The 21,057-nt window shown below is 42.2% G+C and overlaps 1 protein-coding gene across 1 annotated transcript; it reads left to right on the plus strand.

Annotated features, from left to right (window-relative positions):
- Positions 1-3,424: 3,424 nt before the first annotated feature.
- Positions 3,425-20,998, plus strand: FBXO33 (F-box protein 33). Its single transcript, XM_035097239.2, has 4 exons — positions 3,425-4,083; positions 15,843-15,953; positions 17,573-18,258; positions 18,989-20,998. Exons 1-4 carry the CDS (start codon positions 3,425-3,427, stop codon positions 19,258-19,260), a joined length of 1,728 nt encoding a protein of 575 aa, XP_034953130.2. The 3' UTR covers positions 19,261-20,998.
- The last annotated feature ends 59 nt before the right edge of the window (positions 20,999-21,057 follow it).

A 21,057-nucleotide genomic window follows, 5' to 3' on the forward strand; every position in this document is an offset into this window, starting at 1 on the left:
CCAGCACCTTAAACTTGATCCTGTACTCCACCGGGAGCCAGTGCAGCTGGTAAAGCACTGGATGAATGTGATGAGAAAGCAAATGATGCCACTTGAAACTAGTGAGACCTAGCTACCGGTATATTGGATATGGCTCTTACAGAGCAGAGCTGCAAAAGAGGCAGACATACAAACTGAATCAATGAGAGACTAAGCATTCTGTTAGATTTACAATTCATGCAGAGTAATCCTTTACTCTTAACCCCCTAATACAGTGGTTTTCAACCAGTGTGCCGTGGCAACCTGGAGTGCCTTGAATGATGGTCAGGGGTGCTGCTGCCAACACTGGCCTCTGCAATTCTTTCCTTCCCTCCCTTCTCTGGTGCCCTCTCGTGTTTCTGCCTCCCAAAGGCTTGCATAGCTCTTTGTTATAGCAGCCCTGGCTACAAGCTCCCTGGGCGAATGGTGCCTCTAGGACTGGCCAGAGTGTGCATCCCAGGCTCCTGTAGGGCAGTGGGAGGAGGCACGTCTATTTGGGGCGGGCAGCTCAGAGACCAGGGGCTGCAGCTGTGGCTGCCCAGAGGACTCCCAATGAAAGGGGAGAGGAGAAGAGACTGAGGGAACACTCCACAAGGGAGGGTGTTTGAAAAAAGGGTGAGAGGCTGCCAGCTCTACAGGCAAGGAGTGACAGAACTGGGCTCCTGAGCCCAACAGGAGTGCCACATACAGAATGTAGTTGGTCAAGGGACCCAAAAAGATTGGAAACCTCTGCTCTAAGAAGTGGGTTTAGGAGTGCTGGTTAATGCTTCACAGTCTTGTTCTATGCACAGGCAGGCATGCTTAACAGGTTTAAAAGGCTGAGCTGTACTTCCACTGAATTCAGCTGAACTAAGCTTCAGATAATCATAAATAGTATTAATAATAATACTGTACTCAAAATGGGTCTTAAAGGGGAGAGTGCTACAAAAGACAGTTGAAGAATCACAGATTAAACTGGATAAATGTGTGTTTATCTAAACCTTTTCTGTGATTTATTACTGTAGACCCTGGCATGAATAAAAAGGTGGGCATATGGTAATATGACAGGAGACCCTCCATTATGAACATCTGACTTTGCTACCAGTCTGATCTCAAAAACATCCTGAAATGCATTCAGGAGACATCCTGATTTCCTCACACCTTGTATAAAGATTAGCATATGTAAATCTAACTACAGTACCATTAAAATTAACACATGGATGCCAAAAAGATAATAGTGGGATGAACTTTGAGACAGGAGGCAGACAAGGATGGCTGGTTCAGTCATCAGTTCACTAGGATCATGTTATTTCAACTGTTAATTAAGCAAGATGGGTGAAGTGGGAAATAGGCAGGAAACTAGGACACATACTTTGTAACAGCACAAAAGCCTGTATTAATTAAAGCATCATATCTATAAGCTGTGTTACCAGCAACCTTAGAAAAGTGCTTGTGCTCTTGCATATTGTGGAGACATTGCATCATGACATCAACTCAGCATATTTTCACTATGTGAACTCATGAATTATGAACTCACAGTTCAGTTGTGCCTGAGCAGTGACATCAGCACTGAGCAAATAACACCCTATATTTGGAAACAATATTGTATCTAAAGTGGCCAGGCATAAGCCTGATCCTGTACATGCTAGCTTAGAAGTAGGTCCTTATTAGTGAAATGGGGTTTACTTCTAAGCAGGTACGTTTAGGACTGCAGCCATTAAAGGTATATGGATGTTATGTGAATGGTTGTTTATGAAAGTGTGTTTAGGTAGTATGCCTTCATAATTGCAAGAGGAAATTAAAAAGCACCACCATAATCGATACTGTAATCATTACTGCCATCACAAAATTGCCTATCATTATGGCATGTGCTGCGAAGGGTAGGCTTCCATATCCAAGAAATATACTATGAACTCCTGCAAAACCCATGTCACTAAAAGCCATTCACCACATGTCACTTGTGGATGGCTGGTTTCGCCTTCAGTGCAGTATTCCTAAATTCAACAGTTCCTTTTTCTACACAGGGAATGAATGGCAACTATTCATTTATATGGGAGAAAGTTATGGAGTCACTTGGGTATACCACTGACCTGAAATTCCTTCCCTTCTTCCATGTTCCTGGTGCCCCCCTGCATTGCCCTATCCTTTCAATTGCATGTTGGCAGGATGGTTTATTTATTGGTCAAAAAAGTGACAGGATTTTGGGAACTGGCAGCTGACAAATGATACTGCTAGTGGTGTGCTAGGGTTTTCTGTCCAATATTATGGTGTAATGTAAGAGTAGGAGTGGAGGAACCAGACAGACGTTCCTGGGTTGCAACTCTCATCATCCCAGGCCATTTGTCAGGCTGGCTGGAGATGATGGGAGTTGAAAGTCCAATAACATTGGAGAGTCACAGATTGTGTGAGAGGATGTGTGATTTATATTCTGTGGGAAGATAGCCAGTAAATGGTCCTGCTCTTCAGCTAAGGGCTGTCAAAGTGGCCTTTGGTTCCTTCCATCTCTAGGAGCACTCTGTTCACGTTTCTAATCCGGTCCCAAATCAGTAGAATTGTATGCCGCCCATTTGACTGGGTTGCCCCAGCCACTGTGGGCAGCTCCCAACAAAATATAAAAAACACAGTAAGACATCAACATTAAAAACCTCCCTACATTAAAAACATCCCTTCAGATGTCTTCTAAAAGTCAAATAGTTCTTTATTTCCTTGACATCGGATGGGAGGGCACCACTACCGAAAAGGTCCCCTGCCTGATTCCCAGTAACTTCTCACAGTGAGGGAACCATCAGGCGGCCCTCGGAGCCGGACCTCAGTGTCCAGATGAAGACACACCTTTGCATATACAAGGCGAGGTCATTTAGGGCTTTTAAGGTCAGCAACAATACAGTGAACAAAATCGTTATTTTGCACACTAGTCGTGCTCATGCCTCTGATACAAATGAAAGAGGGCAGGGAGAATATTTTGCCCCTACTCTTATCTGCCAAGGAATAAAGAAGAAAATAAACACCACTTAGGTGGGAATATTCGTAGGTTCGTTCATCAGCCTTGCCTATTCCAGCCCTTAAAATCATCCTGGAATAAATTGCTTCCTTTTAACAATACGGCGACGTTCGTATTTTGGAAAGATGCAGAAACACCGAGCGTCTTCTTCGGCAGCAGCGCCTCCCGTTGTTCTTCTAAGCGTCCCCGCGGCCTTGCAAAGGAAAGATCCAGGTCGGCTATTGCGCCGCCTTCCTCCTCCTCTGCGAAACTTTCGTTAGGTGGCATCCATCAGCCACGCTAGCCCTTCTCCGCGCGCTGAGTCATAAAAGCAACAGTTCCCCGCCACCCCCGCCGCTGAGCACACTTTGGTACGCTCCGCCTCTCCCTCCCTCTGGGCGCGTTGGTGCGTTCCATCCCGCCCAGACAACCTAACCCCGGAGCCCAATGGTACATCTCGCCCTCCCCCTGCGGCTGGGAGCAGTGGTTGGTTCCAGCGGCAGCGGCGGCGGCAGCAGCAGCAGCAGTAGCAGAGTCCCGTCCGGTCCCGCCCCGCCTCCCTCCGCCTTGTCATTGATGTTGTTGTTTCTGTCGCAGGAGCCGGAGGGGAGGCCGAGGCCGGGCTCGGGGCTGCGGCCACCGGCGGCTGGGCCGGCCATGTCGTCGGTGTGTGGGGGGCCGGTGGGCGCCGGCTCCCTGCCCAGCGAGCTGGTGGTCCATATCTTCTCGTTCCTGGCCGCCCCGGACCGGCTCCGGGCCTCGGCCGCCTGCTCGCACTGGCGAGAGTGCCTCTTCTACCCGGCCCTGTGGCCCCGGCTGCGCCTCAGCCTGCGCGTCTGCCCGGCCGAGCGCCCGCGCCTCGACTTCCTCATGCGCAAGTGCGGCTGGTTCGTGCGCGAGCTCCGCGTCCAGTTCGCCGCCGACAACTACCCCAGCGGAGGAGCCGGAGGCGGCGGAGCAGGAGGCGCCAGCGGGGTGTGCGAGGAAGCGGCAGCCGCTGCGGCCGCGGCGGAGGGAGAAGCGCAGCTCTGTCCTCGCTGGCTGGAGCTGCTGAGGACCTACCTGGAGCTCGTACTCTGCGTGCTTAGCAGCGTCCGCAACAACAGGTAGGACGGCGTGGTGGGAGGCCAGCCATCGTTAACTAACATTCACAAACACACACACGTACTAACACCAATGCAAACACACACCGAGCGGGAGGGAGAGTTGCAAAGCCTCCTGCTTCCCAGCTACCTAGCTGGGAAGCAGGAGGTCTCTCTGTCTCTCTCTTTCAAAGGTTCATGTGCTTTCTAACATCTGCCTGAAATTCAGCCGATTGAGTTTATTACTGGGTGGGGGAAGCTGCACCTGTTGAATTCCCGATTGTCACGCATCACTTAAAGATGCCTTACTGCTGTGCGCGCGGGGGGGGGGGAGAGGGGGATGTGTGAGCGGCGAGGAAGGAGCCATTCTGGAGCAACTCTAAGGGAACATCACATGAAGGAACACACGTCTGCACGTCGCCACCCAAAAGTGCTGCGGTTGGGGGGGGAATCCTTGTGGAGAGGAGTGTTTCTGGACAGGTAGCCTCACTACATTCCACACGTCAAGTACCTTCCCTGGGATGTCACCAAAAACAGGGAGCTGTTGAGACAGTTGTTATTTTTTGCCTGTTTTGATGGGTTCATAATACTTTTTGTCATAAGCTGCTAGGAAAACCTGACAGTTGCTTTTGGTTTCTTGATTGATAGAAACACTAACCATTTGTCAGCTAACATGTCACTTCTTTAGTGCCTAAATCCTTCAAAATGGGAGACAGTGGCTTTGTGGTGTCCGTTCTAGAACACATACTATTAGTGTACTATTCTGAAGCCAGCAGCAGGGCACATTAATAATTTGCTCTGCTAAAGGCTGTTACATAATTGGGAAACCAGTTAAAGAACATTTTTTTCTTTTTTAAAGGGAGCAATACCAGCTCATCCAAAGAGATATCTTTTCCTTTCCAGTGACTCTAGTGTATGTTTTCATACAACAGAGGTGTCAGTTAGTCACATATTTTGCATTTGTAAGCCTTTAGCACTGCATTCTCCTTCAAGATTTCCAAAATTCCCATTCTGTCAAGGTCATATAATGAAGAAATCTAAATTGATCAGTAATGTTACAGAGCTGTTTGTTTCTTTTTGTTTCCTTCTGTGTTACTCTTGTTTCTTTCTGCTCCACTACAGAATGAAATGTCCTTTTCAAGAAAAGATTGTGCAGTTGTCCATACTGTGCTCATCACTCTTTCCTACAGCCATTTCTGCACAATAGAATAAACTATAGTTTGCACATCTTAAGTAATTTGCAGTAAGAAAATCCTGTTCAGATCACACACCTCAGAAAATTAAACTGCTGCAAACTGGTACAGCAACCATATGTCAATGAAAATATGTGATAAGATTTGAAGCAGCCAAGATCAGATTTGTGGCCATTTTTTTCAGAGATTTCCAAGCTCCTTCTCTGTTGGGTGCTACTGTGACCAGCTTTTATCATGTGGATACTGAAACACTCAAGTATGTGTGCTGTGAGCCAGGAAATTGCAGTGTACTTTCACAGCAGCCAGGAAATTGCAGTTCATATTTCACCTCATCAGTGAACTCACTAGGTGACCAGCTGTGGGGCCTTTCTGTCACTTTTTATCTTTGCATATTTATTACATTTATTTAAATCCCACCTTGCTCCCAAGGAGCTCAGTGTAACACACATGGTTCTTCCTCTCCCTATTTTATTCTCACAGCACCCAAGTGGTTAGACTTGGAGACAATGATTGGCACTCTTACACTCACCTGTGGAAAAGGCAGCTGCTTGCTTCAGGGAAGGAGGTAATCTGCATGAAAAGTAACAAGCTAAGAACCAGAAAGAGAGAGCAGCAAAGTCATTTCTTTGAGCTGCTACCCTGTCTGTCATCTAGAAGAGAGGCTTACAATACAGCATACACTACAGGATATATGGTTATATATATATAAAAAAAACACAAAATCAAACATGCACCTATTATAAAAACAGCAACAGTAAGGCCCATCTCTAACCAGCATCACCATCAGCAGACAAATTAAGAGGAAGCCATTGGACTGATGAAGTGCTAGGTCTGCAACAAGGGTGTGGCAGGCTAGATGAGCCCCTCTCAAGCTAGCAGCCTATTAAAGCTGTGGGGAATTTGGGCCTCAGCAGTTTATTACAAGACTTACCCTCCCTTTCACTCGGTTAACTAACCAATGGTACATAGATGACTTCATGGGCTTTCTTCTTCAATCCTGCGGAATCTGAAGGGTGTAAAGACGATGGCATTGCAAGGGCTATTTGTATCTCGTGGCTGATCCTGCATACTGTCTGCTGGTTTTCCTTTGAACATCCCTGTTGCTTACCAGTTGAGGCCATGCTTGCATAAAACATTTCTCCAGTTCTATTGATGTAGCCTTATTTCTTTACCAGCTAGGCAAAATAATAATTCTGTAGAAGTTGACCCCAGTAATTCTAACTGCAGCTGGTTGAGATTGCAGAGGCAATCCTGTTTCCTTAAAGTGTTTATGTGAACAACCCCATTGAAAGGACCAGCAAACATGCGAAGCTTCTATGTCAGCCTTGTAGCTTAACAACTTGCCTTGTGACCATAGGCAACAAAGAATTCCATGCTGGCTAATTAGTTGTCTGGCTAAGGAGGGATGGATTGCTCTGTCCAGGCACCACCATCCCACTTTGTTTCTGTTCTCACCACTGGGGAAGAGGCTTTTATTTCTCTGAGCAGCATAACAACACAACCTACTAGCTTTTTAGCAGGCCAGTGGTTTTACTTTACAGGCTATTAACTTTTGTGGACTTAGTTACAAGGCTGTCTTAGTATGTAAATGATCAGGTAGCTTAAAGAGTAGACTATGTGTTGCATATAAATGCTCTAGAAGCATATTTACCATCACAAATTTATTCCTGGAACCCCACAGAGGGGGAAAGCAGCTCAAGTGGTGAGTTAGAAAGAAATAAAAAGTTAATAATGAAAGAGTAAACCCACCCTGTTGCATCTCTGCACAAGACTTTCTCCATCTGAAGTTGCTTTTCCTTTTTTATTTTTTTTAAAGCAATTTATTAAATTTTCAAATAAACACATTAGACAATAACAAAACATTCAACAACAAACGCAACAACACACAATAAACACAAAAATTTCTCCTTTTAACATCTATTCCATTATCTCAAATTCACTGTGCTCTGCCAAGCTTTGACTTCCCTCCCTCCCCTCATTCGGTTTTCTTATGCACTCCTATCTCGCAGTTCCTTTACTCCCTCTACTTAAAGTCATTTCGTAGGATTTATTTCAGTCCTGCAAGTGTCTTTAAACTTCTACAGTTCCTCTCCATATAGTCCACAAATTTACTCCAGTCTTTTTGGAACCTTGCCTCTCCCTAGTTTCGGATCCTGCTAGTCAGCCTTGCTAATTCCACATAGTCCATCATTTTCGTCTGCCACTCTTCAATCGTCAGTAGCTCCTGAGTTTTCCATTTTTGGGCTAACAAAGTCCTAGCCGCGGTTGTCGCATACATAAATAATACTTGGTCCTGAAGTTGCTTTTCCTTACAAAAAGAGAGCATTAGGGTTTCATTACGTGCATTTTCATGTTACTTAGTTCCTATGGTAATGAGCCAGAGCATGATCCTTTAGAAAGGATTGCTAGACTAGGGTGTGAGCAAAAACTAGTGGCTGAACTGTATGTTTTGGTCATGTGCTGTTGAATGCACGCAACTCAAATATTGCTAGAATGCTGACATGCACACTAATTTGAGAAGTTGAAGGAACTATGTTTCATTTGGCAGAACCATTCTGAGAGTTCATTAACTAAATCCAGCAAATACGTTTGACTCTTTCCTTTTCCTAGTGAAGTAGAACTCCCCCTACCCCCATGGCTAACTTTTAGAATTTATTGAGGAAAATATTTAATTGTTGCAGCAGCTTTGTTCTGCAACAACACCTTCTGAATAAACCTTTAAAGCTGCAATTCTAACCACATGTTCTTCTGAATAAACCCTGTGGAAAAACTGTAGAATTCACTTCGGAATTAATACGGAGGATTGTGCTGTAAGAAAGCTGTTGTATCCAATAAGTTGTCTTTATTTTGCTTATGCTCTACTCCTCCAAAGAGCAAATTGCATGTGGTTCCTGGGCAGCCTCCCAGTTTACAGGGCCAGGCTTGCTTAGTTTCAGCTGCATCATGAGTTTTAAGACTATTCTCTGTTTAGTGTTGAGTAATGATCATGTTGAGTAATGATCATGTACTGTTGTCTCAGGTAATGGACGGGGATGTGCTGCTTTGATTGCATCCCTGGATGAATGGAAAGTCTCAGGATCTTCCCCACTCTACAGTGCTGATAGAGCTTGCATGTGTTTGGTGCCTATCCACATTCCATCTGTGCTGCATATGAATTGGGCACTGTGTACACAATTCACATTCCATCATGCATAGCCTTCATTAATGGATGTGGGCATTCAGCAAGAATATCTGAACATCCAGTTCCTTGTTGCATGCACAATCCTCATACAGCACAGAAATCTGCTCTGGAAAGCCGGCTTCTATGTGTGGATCTCCTTAGTAGATTGCAATTTTAAATAGTCTTACTGAAGTAAATTCTGTTATAACAGTGGGGTCAGTTCACATATAACAAACAAACCATTGTTTGGTGTTGGAGATGGAGCCTCAAGCTCATACGTTGTTACTATTTATTGAATTTGTTAGTCACTTTATCTTGCCCAAGGCAACTCAAACCGATTTATAGCCCATCTCTCCCAATAGATACTTTAAAAGCAAGCAGAGGATTAAATTTTTAAATATTCCACCCACTCTAAAAGGCCACAGATAATTAAAGACCCCATGGAAGCTTCTTTTTTAGTTACTTCCTGTTAGGAGTGTGCACCAACTATAATACTTGGTTTGAATCCCAAATCTTGGCACTTTATAAAACAGCTCAGTTTGGCTCAGGAGAGTGAATCAGTTCCATTTGCCCCCCACCCTTCCAGTATTGAGAATTCAAATGGCTATAATTTGTCCCCCCTTTTGATAGAGGTAGGCGACATTTGCAGGCATAGCAACTCCTCCAGAGTAGATTAGCTCATCCAGGGGCTTTTGTACTGGACACCTCCTCCCACATCCCACTTGGCTTCATGGTTTTTCTGAAACTGATGCACACTCCTATTTCCTGTGAAACCTTTGCCACAAACTATGAAATAACTAAGTGATTGTGTGTGTGATTTGGAGAGTGGGCAATCAGACCTTGTTCCTGTACTGTATGTCTTAACTTCTTCCATGTAAACATGCTTAAGACTGGGAGGGTGGGGGTAAGAAATCAAAGGATGGAATAGCCTTATATTTTGAGGCTCTGAAATAATAATATCCTTTGAGGCCTTCTCTTCCTTCTCCTTGGTTGCAGGTGCAGTGGTATTAAACTGATTTTTTTTTGTTCTCTATAATTAGTTTCTTCATAGCACCTTGAAAAGGTGCTGTTTAGAATTGTTTCAAATATTTTCAAGGTCTAAAATAGAGATACTAAACCAGATCTTCCTGTTGCTTTACTTTCTCTTCCTCCTCCTGCAATGCTTGCTGGTTGGTTATCTGCTTTTGTCACATTTGGTTTCTGGGGAAATACGCCTGCTCTTGACCTGTACAAGATAAATTATGTAGTAATGTTAACTTGTTAGAGCATCTGCGTAATAAAAATGAATAGGCTTGGAAAAGAGGTGAATAAGCTAGGAAAGAAAGAGGCATATTAGCATGTTCAGCATTATGCAGCAAATAGGCTTCTGAAAGATAAGGCGTTTATTTCTGTCATTGAACTCTTGAAAGAAAAAGGGCACACTGGAAGCACATTTACTGATCAGCATAGCAAGATTGCTTGTTCTGGAGAGATTTTCAGTATTTTACAGAATAGTGGGAAATTTCCATGTCATCGCTGTATGAGATCAGAGAGTTGGTGTCTTCGTTTTTCACAGAGCATGATTTAAAATGGCATATTTTATTGCACCAGCTAGTTATTCAAAATGGTTTGCAAGCAAAACATTTTTTGTCCATCAGTTGGAGAGAAAAAAATAGAAATCAAGGAGATATGCTCAGGTTGATGATCAAATGGCCGAGGCTGATGTTGATTCTGACTGTCTCATTTATCCTTCAGTTACATAACAGGCAGTGATAAAATTTACAATCTCTTCAAAACCTACAGTGTGTCTTTGTCAAACACAAATGGCCTGAAGTGCAGAGCCTAAAAAGTCAACTCTAAGTGACTGTTGTAACTAATCAAGAACATAACGGCCTGGAAACTAAGGAAATATATTCCCATGCTTTGAAACGTTTGAGTTCTGATTAGAATTTTGGAGTGGCATGGCGAGGAAGCTAAATTCTTCTGTTCAAGTGAAGAACCTATATTCTCCATAGGAGAGAACAATGTAGTGGTTCTCAGGTTTGGGAATACAAACTCACAATTTACAAAATAAAAAAAACTCCTTCCAGTAGCACCTTAGAGACCAACTAAGTTTGTCATTGGTATGAGCTTTCGTATGCATGCACACTTCTTCAGATACCATGATTTACATTTACTAATGGTTCTGACTTCTGATAGTTTTTATAATTATCTTGTTTAAAGCTCTTCAGAGAACATCCCTGTTTGCAGTTCGCACCATGATAACCTTCTTGGCTACAATGCCACCCACATAATGCAGTGGCGTCATGACATACAGCGTGAGCCAGGCTCACTGCTAAAAATGGACAGAGCTACATCAAAAACACAGTATATACTTAGCTGGAAATTCATATGATACAGTGCAATTCTCCATGGCATAGTGTGGGCAGATAAGTGGAGCTGTCCTGTTTGCTATGCCTGAGTAACTCTATTCCCCATACCATAAATGACTTAATGCATTTGAGAGGTAGGTGCTTTGTTTTTTTAAATGAAAGCTTAAATTCAGAAAAAAGAGCAAAATGCACCCTGTCATTGATGTTTGCTTGACAGCTTGAATAATGATAGAGCAGAAGAGGCCAATCTTTTAATTTCCCCTTTATTAAACTGCAACAAGATCCCCAGGGATTCTCAGAAATTGCAGTTATAAAATATGCTTTTGACGTGAGTGTACAGCCTCCAGAGCACAGGGCTATTTTGAAACTGGTCAATACTTAGGAGCCTGGACATCGCCCTCTCTGAGCAGCCACCATAGCTGCCAAGTTTTCCCTTTTTTTAAGGGAAATTCCCTTATGCTGAATAGGCTTCCTCGTGAGAAAAGGGAAAACTTGGCAGCTATGGCAGCCACTGTGTCAGGACTGTGATGTGAAAATGCAGCACCTGGCCAGAGGAAGCAGCCTATCTTAGTTTCCTCTTTGTCTTCTAGGTGTTCAGTGGAAGATGGTTCATAATTGGGGAGGTGGAAAATGCAGCAATTATGGCAGATAGAATGGTGAACGATATGTCCCAATGTTCATATCTAAGGCATTACCTAAGCCATTAAATATTTTGTAGTGGATCCCTAAACTTTTTTAAAAAACTTTCTTCCCAAGAAAACATTGGTTAAAAAAGAGTAATCATTCTACTGTTATAATTTTTTAAGTTTGTGGGAAATTCTTCAGAAACCTCTTCAGTGTTTGATATAATACTAGTGAAATTTGACAGATTTCCACCAACGAACATGAGGGAACTGTGATGTAGTTGCTAATATTTTTAGGCAACATATTACACATGTATGTATTCCTCTAATTGGTAGATATTTTGGATGTCAGTAAAATGTTAATTTCGCTAGTAAAGGTTTTGGGCATCTTTCCAATCCCGCCTTTGTGGAAAGTCTTGCCACAGCAGTATCTGCTTATGGCAAAACTTGTTTACTTTTTATATTCTTCTATGTACTTGCTCTCTGATAGCTAATAGGTGTTAGTTTTCTCTCTAGTGCATAGCTTGGTATTGTATTCCGAAACTGTATTTCACAGAAACCGCAGTGCACATGAATGTGTAGATGAAATGGTTGCATTGACTACTTTTAGTCTCTGCCAATGCACTAACACTACACAGGCCAGTTGTTGCCTGGGTTTCTGTCATTGTTGCATCTGGCTCTTCCAACCACAAAAGTAAAATAAATCACAATGCAGAATGTCAGAGTTTGAACACACTAGATCATTCTATAGCATTAGATGTGTTTCTGTTGTAGACTAGGTGGCAATGAGATAAATCTAGCAAATTATATTCTGGTTGACCAAGAAGTATAGCATGGGTTATACTTAAAAGTTAAACCTGTGGATAGACAAATGGTGGCCTAGTGAATAAATCTAGTTTCTAAAGGTTTTCTGCCTGGCTTCTTGCACAGCCCCTGATCACCAGGATGTCTCAGACAGGACCATGTGCTCTTATGGTGTAGTCAGCCATTTTCTTCCTGGGTGAGGCACAGGCAAAGTGATCTTTAAACATGTCTTTTACACTACAAACAGAATAAACTTGGGCAGACCTCTTTATCTCATTGTGCACCTAAACTGTTGCACAAAGAAATAGTGATGAGCAGTGAAGGTGCATAGAGTGCCAAAGTTTCTGATGCAGATTGTGCTGGAGAAGAGGATGCTGAAGAGCGCATTCGCTTTATTTTTGCTCATGTACGTCCAAGCAGAGCCCACACTGCAGGCCTTTCAGTCATTGCTCAACTGAAAATATGGCTTCTGAAAATTAGTTGCTGAACAGAGAATTGATGCCTTTGCTTGAGTGCAGCATATAAAATAAGGCTGGGAAGAATTAATAGTTTCTGAAGGATCTAGGACATAATATGGAACACAAGGTTCTCCAAGCAATTCCATAAATTGCTCTAAAGCTCAAATGCAGTCTTAATGCAGGTTGGAAACAATTGTGCATAAACCCTAGAGCTAATGTCATACATTAGAAAAATGCTGTGTTTTACGCAGTGGTTTAATGGGTATTACTAAATTGCTCATGTATTTTTAGGCCATTACGGTTCATGATAACACATGACTGAAGGAGATCCAAAGTTCATCAAGTTAGCTTGGCGCCAGGAGCTCTCGCTGCTGCTGCTGCAGGTTCAACTGGGCTCTGGTTGCTGATGGGCTGGGGGAAGCCTTGTGCATGAAATGAATGGAAATGTAATAGCATGACTGCAGAGTATGGCTTGGATCCCTCTGTGCATAGTTTCCTGGGAGTAAAGTAAAAGGTAAAGGACCCCTGACAGTTAAGTCCAGTCGCGAACGACTCGGGTTGTGGCGCTCATCTCTCTTTACTGGCCGAGGGAGCCGTTTGTCCACAGACAGTTTTTCCGGGTCATGTGGCCAGCATGACTAAGCTGCTTCTGGTGAAACCAGAGCAGCCATTTACCTTCCTGCTGGAGCAGTACCTATTTATCTACTTGCACTTTGATGTGCTTTCGAACTGCTAGGTTGGCAGGAGCTGGGACCGAGCAATGGGAGCTCACCCCTTTGTGGGGATTCGAACCGCCGACCTTCCGATCGGCAAGCCCTAGGCTCAGTGGTTTAGACCCCAGCGCCATCCGCGTTCCTGGGAGCAAGCCCCCCTAAAAGTGGGACTTGCTTCCAAGTAAATGTATATAGGATTGAAGTGTGTGCTGTGATGCCTATACACGGGCAGATGCGTTCACACACACTTCAAGTCAAGATGTGCAAGCAGTGCCCACTGTGAAAGGTGTGTGTAGAATAGATAGTGTCAGATTGTTAAAGTAAGTGAATGTTTGAAGTCCGAAGAGAAGGCCTTCAGGGTCACTGGATAGTTTGAGCAACTGACCCCAGATATTTTGATTAGGATCCTGAGTTATTCACGTGAATCGGTATGTGAGGGCTTACTATCTTCGTCCTTGCAGCAACCACCACAACTCTTCCTTATAGCATCCAACACAACACATGGCATCTCCCTGCCTGTGCCTCACAGCATTGGCAGATGGGTTAGCATAGTGATTTTTTGTGTGATGCATTTTAAGTGTTGAACGATGCTACAAGAGAGTGACAGCAGTGGCAGCTGTAGGCCTCTTATAAGGTCTAGCCTGGCTTTCAGCTGTGCAGCATGTACAGCTTACGCAACTACTCACAACTTTCAAATGACAATGCTGTTCTTTTAGAATTTACGGTACCTGAGGCAAGAAGTCTTTGGCTGCAGAGCTAAAAATAGCAATGCTGCTTGATGTTCTTGGGTGCTCACTCCTGCTTCTAATTAAAATGTTCACATTATTGTGGCCTGATTCTGTAAGCGGAGCATATAGATTAGGTATGAAAGCTGACCCTTTAGAAAATCATTTGGAAAGCAATCTCTGTGTTTTGCATATTGGCAATAAATGATGCGCTCAAAATATTGACGTATTTGAGGCATGAACTTTGCTGTATGTGACTAGTCTTCAGATCTCTGCGCAATACATTATGACAACTCTGAGTAGCTACCAATTGAGTGGCACCCTGCCAAAGTTAGGTTTGTACTGACATATAGTTAATTTACTACAGAGAGTGCTTATGCTTCAGGTTGAATTTATGATCAAAAAGTCAATATTTAAATTCAGGGTTGTAGCTAACCACTCATCTAGTAACCACTTAATGGGAATATGAGTTGCTGCAACCAGACAAGCAAGCTTTTGTTAATTGGAAGAAACTTGGCTCTCCTTTACTGCTTTTTAGACCACTTTTGGGTGGGTAGCAGGGGCTACTTAGATGGTTTTTAATAGACCAGCCTTCACCAACCTGGTGTCCTCCAAATGTTGTAGTGCAAAACATCTGGAGGATGCCAGGTTGCTGAATGCTTCTTCAGACTTGTTTATACAACAGGTTTGTTTTTTAAATACTGTACATCTATGGGAGCGAAAGTGAGCAAATTGTTTTACTTGGCTGCCTACAGAACACCAGAGTAAAGGAGGCTGGAGCAGAATTGAGAATTTAGAAGGATATGGGAGGCAAAAGTGTACACGCTGAAATATTTAAACATGATTTTCAGTGAAGCATTAGTATAGGTAATAAATTAAAGGCTGTATGTATTGAACAATAAACTCGTCTCCAAATAAGTTGTGTATGTACCTTTAAGTATGATGGCCTTGGAAACAGCTGTTATTAGTCAGCTTCACTGAAAATAATCTAGGGAATGGCTGCTGTTTGCTGCGATCTGGCAAGTTATCTAATCTGTACCTGGGAGAATCCAGTTCAAGAGCTTCTAAGTAAATATTAGGCAGGGCATCGTGTTTATGCCTGAGCCATGCAATATAGAATTTACCAAAAATGTCGCAACTCTGCTAAAAACATAACCACAAAACCTGGAGAGTGATGCAGTCTGTGAAGGTGGGCTAGAAGGAAATCTCGTTAGATGGCTTTCCCATTCCATCCTTCGTATTCAAGCATTTTATTCTTAGGTGGAAAAAAGCCAAGAAAATAAGCAGGTTCTATACAGTCTCTGTCACTAGCATGGCAAGTCCCAAATAGCTGTACCCAGTGACCATAGGTACAGGAGATTTCATTCTGGTATATATTTTGCAAGCCCCTCTACAATGTTATGTTGACTTGTATTAATATCAGTCATATAATCATTTCCTTACCACTGTTTGTATTCATGAGGATTTTTTCTAGTACACTGTGATTCAGAAAAAAGATTCACCATATTGTGACTGAATTATGTTGGGTTCTTTCCTAGTTTTGAACAAAATTTAATGTATTGTAAGGCTATTTAGCTTAGTCATTCAAATATACAGTACCTTGGTTAGAAGGGGCAACTAGTTTCTAGATTTCATGTGCTGGAAGGCTATAATGTTACCCTGTGGATTGCGGCTCATATAACACAAAAGCTTGAGCTATTTTCAAATGCTACTCTAATGCAAAGCCTCTGACTTGACACTTTCCCCTTCCAAATAGGAATCTCCAGAAATTAAGTCTCTTTGGTGATATAAGCATTCTGCAACAACATGGGAGTATATCAAATACGCACCTCAGCAAAGTGGATCCAGATGGAAAAAAGATTAAGCAGTAAGTTGTCCAAAATATATTGTTACAGTATTGCAATTTAAAGAAATGAGATGTGTGTGTTGTAAATGTGCTGTATTAGAATATAATCCTTCGAGTTTATAATCCATTGTTTTCTCTGATTATTTAGTACTGAAAATAATAGCTCATGGTTTCACAGTGTCTATCGTTCTTTGTTGTTGCAATTTCCTTTGCAAATTGGACATCTTTTCTCAGAACACGATTACTCTAAAAACAAGCCGTTTGCAATAGTTGGGAGATTTTCTCCTACAAAATTCACATTATTTTGTTTAAAACAAAAAGGAAGACAACAGAACTTTAAAAAGCATTTTAAGCAGAGCAGGAAGGGGTGCCAGGGACTGCTATAGCAGTATCTTCATCCAGCAATTCTCAATATAAACTTTATGCTATCCACGCCACATTGCAAAAAGCAGGAGCAGTCTGCAAAAAAACTGAGCAACTAGCATACTGCTTCAGACACAATTAACCTGACTATTCTCACAATTAACTTCAGGAGTAATATATGAGACGTGTGGGGACTATGTACACTGTCCTCAGCTTCCTGGTAGAAGGGTGGGATTAGAATGCTCATCATTATCAGAGTTGTACACGCTAATTAGAAGAAAGGTTTCTGATACAGTTAACTCACATCTTACGTGAGGGGTCACATTTATGCAAAACTGCATAAAGCCAGGAACCCTTTGGAACACACACACACACACACACACACACACACACACACACTGGCAAGATGGAGGGCTGTCTACCCAGCTTGGGGAAGACAGTGGCAGGGCTCTGGGATGCTGCCAGAGCTGCTGTTCCAAAACTAGCAATCACAGCTTTGCACAGGTGGGTGGGTGCTCCAGTTAGATATTTATTTCCCCCGCCAACCAAAGCTGCAATTGTGTAAGTAAAATAAGCGTAAGATGCAAGTTACTTCCTACCCCCCATTATTTTCATCAGCCAGTATCAAGTGGTTACATACAGATGTCCATCACTCTGAATGTGGTCCTACGAAGTCATGGTTATCGTGGGACAAGCATCACGGATAGAGCTTTCGTATAATCAAAATAGCACTTCCACCATTTGGCTTCAAATCAGGTGTCAAGCTGAATGATGTACAAGCATATACAGTATTAATCAGTCCCTTTGGAGTATCATTTGAATGAGATACACAAAGTGCTGCTACAGTGAGTAGATACAAGCACTATTGAACCCACCACGCTGTGCTCTCTAGGACTTCTAGCAATTGGTAGCTACCCTATACATATGCTAGTTACAAAATGTGGGGAAGAGAATCAAAACAAGTTAGCACGCACAGTTCCAAAAGGGCAAAATGAATTTTCTTTTATATTTGTTTAAAACAAAAAGGAAGACAACAGAACTTTAAAAAGCAAGTACAATTCTGCTGCTGGAACTTTAGACTTAGTTTTAAATGGTGTGTTCTTTCTCTTCTTCACTACCACCCCACCCACCCCTGCTACAGCCAGTGTTTTCCTAATGCAACACAGTTTGCATTAAAGGTGTAAAGTTTTGTTGCTTCCTTGTCTATTGAACTTGGCTCAGAATTAAAAAATTAAACTATAAAAGATTAAGACGGTTTCTTCTGTTTCTTCTTGCAGAATACAGCAGCTGTTTGAAGAAATATTGGGTAACAGCAGGCAACTGAAATGGCTGTCATGCGGGTTTATGCTACAAATCGTAACACCCACATCATTGTCATCTCTCTCAAATCCTATTGCCAACACTATGGAACACCTGAGTTTACTGGACAACCACATCCCTGGTAATACCACTCTTATCACTGCGGTTGAATTGGAGCGTTTTGTCAGTCTTCGCTCACTCGCCTTGGATTTCTGTGATTTTACAGCAGAAATGGCAAGAGTCCTGGCTGATAGTAACCATGTGCCTTTGCATCGACTGTCTCTTCTGGTCCACAATATTTCCGTAATGCACAAGTCCCTGGAAAATATGCCAGAAGATGAAGATTGGAAGGCACTGACACGCAACAGCACTAATCTTCGGGTCTATATAATGGCTTTTGATATCAAGAGTGATGACATGCTAAGGATTCTTAAACCCAGTATCCCACTGGAGAGGATTCACTTCGACAGCTACATCACTTGCGTTTCAGGAGCTGTGGTTGATCTCATATCTAGGCAGTATGATAAGTTCCTCACTCATTTCATACTAATGAATGATGTGATAGATATGTCTGGCTTCCCAGATCTCAGCGACAACCGAACCGAAGACCCATTGGTTTTATTGGCCTGGAGGTGCACAAGGCTCTCTCTTCTGGCAGTGCATGGTAGGCAATAACATAGGGGCAAAACACTGCTAGTATAGAAACCTACACATTCATATGGGTATGGGTATGCCTTGAGATTTCCCACTCAAGTACCGTATTTTTCTCCAGGTCTTGGGAGAATTCCCAAAGTGTTGGGGCAGGGAATAAATTGTGCTCTGGCTTCAGGCTAGGATACGCTGTGCATATCAACATTATTATATGGTGGGAAACTATTACTACATTCAGAACACAAGACTCACAGTTGCCAAAAAACAACAACCCTTAATTGGAAGGAAAATAAGTTCCTGCACTGTTGGGTTGTCCTTACTTTAGTCATGCATTACTAGCTTCCTGGTCAAAGTTGTATTACACCTGACATATTTTACGATTATTGGCTCCTTTAACACAAGTCTTTATGCTACATACATATCATGCTGCAAAACTACTAAGAAATACCATGAGACATGTCCTTACTCATCTGCCCGGAATTATTTGGGAAGGAAAAACAGGCAGCTCCACAAAAATTAAATACAAAAAGAAGAAGCAGCAATATTCACTTTTTTAATTAACTGAGAAAGTAAACTGACCAATTACTGGGGTGATTTCTTGAAAAGAACCTCATTAGGAAAATGGCTAACTAGGGAGACATTAGCTGTGAGGCTGTAAAATATTAAATTACCTTTGGGGTAGGGTGGGGAGGGAGATAGAAGAAAAAGTCCTAAAAAGTAGTAATTGCTTTTTTGTGTTTCAGGTTATACTGTTTGGGCTCACAACCTGATTGCCATTGCTCGTCTTCGTGGCTCTGATTTGAAAGTGCTTGAGGTCACAGAAGAAAGCATTGATTTTGACCAAGGTGAATTGGCCGATCAAGATGTGGATCCGGTGCACAATCTCATTGAGCAGGTATCCCTTGGATTGGGCCGACCTTGGCATGCAGTCATGGACATAGAATTACTCAGTGTCTTTACTGAGCCAACTCGTCATTTTTACAGAGAAATGCAAAGCTTCAGTGAAGGCATTTAGTTCTCTTTATTTACAGTTCCTGTGGTTACATATGCAAGTAGGGTCCTATTATGTTTTTCAGTAGTGTGAATTAACCCCTCTTGTGCTGTGTTTAATCAATATTAGCTATATAGAATTATATATGTATATTCTACTTCTTGATCAAAGAACGTAGTCGGGTATTGGTTTAGAAGCTGAAAGTGGCAACGTTTAGGGCTTTCACGGTTAATGGACTTGTCTACAAAAAAAGAAGAAGAAGCAAAACTCAGATGTGGCTGAAGGTTGTCTGAGGTTGCCGGCTAACTTTCTTTTTGTACTGAGTAACTCTGCAACTTCACTGATTTTACTATTGTCGGAGTTTTTGTGCTCAGGAGCCAAAAATCTTTTTACTATCCATAGCCCAGTGGTTTTGAATGCAGTCATTGTCATGTAAACTAGTAGCATGCTACTTAAAAGCTTTCTTTTTTTTTTAAGAGAGAAAAATCAGGACTATCCAATACCATTTACTGTAAACCTTTGCTTTGATTTCATGTACAATATCTGGAGCATGAAATATTGCCACTCTGCAATCTCCTCCTTAAATATGAAGCAGTCGTCTCTTGCACAGTATAGCTTCTTCAGATGCTTACCTGACTCTGAAAGCTATCAATCGTAGTTTCATTGTAAATTAATTGTAGCTTCTTTTTCTTGTGGTCTGTCAGCTTCTCCGTACAAGTTAGCTTTGGGCCCAGATTTAAAAAGAAACGTCAAGTCTCTACACTCCGATGGGGTAAAACCATAATGATTTAAAGATATAAATTTAAGTCTACTTTGCTTGCAAACAAACATTAGTCGTGAAATCCCTAGCAACTAAGTCACTGGATTTTCTCTGTCAGCGCCTGTGTCAGCTGCCAAAGAATAGATTTAAAACGAAGAAGTGCCCACATGCTGGCAGGGGCAGGCCAATTTTTGGCCAGCCAGATACTGCTAGATTGTAATATATAAGGTCGAATTTCGACCTGTGGTACACAGCTGTGCTGTGGCTCAGTCAGCAACCTCAGAACTCTTAAACATGCACCTGTTTCACTGTGAATAGTGAATGTAAAGGAAAGAAAGGAAAACAGATAATACAAACCTTGTTCTATCACAGGTATGAGCTGCTATGATGCATGAAGAACATTCCATGAAGTATGTTTTAAAATCTTGTTATATCTGAGAGGCTTTAAAAGCCGATTTAAACTGTTTCAGGGCAACCGCGGTACAGACGTGGTCTCTGTGAGACTTCCACCTGACCCAAGTTTTAAGTGGTACGAATGTTGTGCATTTAATGTTAAAGGACAGTCTGCAATAATAAAGTTAAGTGGCCAACGTGGGTGCCCAGCAGTGCTGAGACCTGGCTGCCATATTGTAAGCTTTGGAAAACACAATTTATGCAACAGATGTCCAGATATGATTCTATTTATGGAAAAGTTTATATGTGTTTTACAAATGGTTTTACCATCTTATATTAAAATGACCTTTTGACAGGTGTGCGCTGTTTTGTCTCCAGTGAGCACATACCATGCGGATTTTATATGTACATCAGTAGAGTGAATCCACTGGCACAGTGTGTGTGAATGCCAGATGTGGTGAGATTTTATCTTATAAATGTGATCAGACTAAAGTAACTCCTGACAGAAATTGTAAGGAAACCAGCTGAGTGTTTGACTTGATGACTGATGTTGTATGGTTTATGTTAAATGTATATTCTTTTAATCAATGAATAAAGCATTAAAATTGATCATGGAAAAATATTTTATTATATCAGCATGGTAGTTTTAGCACTGAACAAATCACACT

Source organism: Zootoca vivipara, chromosome 1, assembly GCF_963506605.1.
Source record: "Zootoca vivipara chromosome 1, rZooViv1.1, whole genome shotgun sequence".
Taxonomy (NCBI): domain Eukaryota; kingdom Metazoa; phylum Chordata; class Lepidosauria; order Squamata; family Lacertidae; genus Zootoca; species Zootoca vivipara.

What these genes read in the sequence shown, in the direction of transcription:
- FBXO33 (XM_035097239.2), top strand. Translation starts at nt 3,425, where the DNA reads ATGGTACATCTCGCCCTCCCCCTGCGGCTGGGAGCAGTGGTTGGTTCC. An exon ending in AGCAGCGTCCGCAACAACAG is followed by an intron (nt 4,084 to 15,842) that starts GTAGGACGGCGT and finishes CCTTCCAAATAG; the next exon opens with GAATCTCCAGAAATTAAGTC. An exon ending in GATGGAAAAAAGATTAAGCA is followed by an intron (nt 15,954 to 17,572) that starts GTAAGTTGTCCA and finishes TTCTTCTTGCAG; the next exon opens with AATACAGCAGCTGTTTGAAG.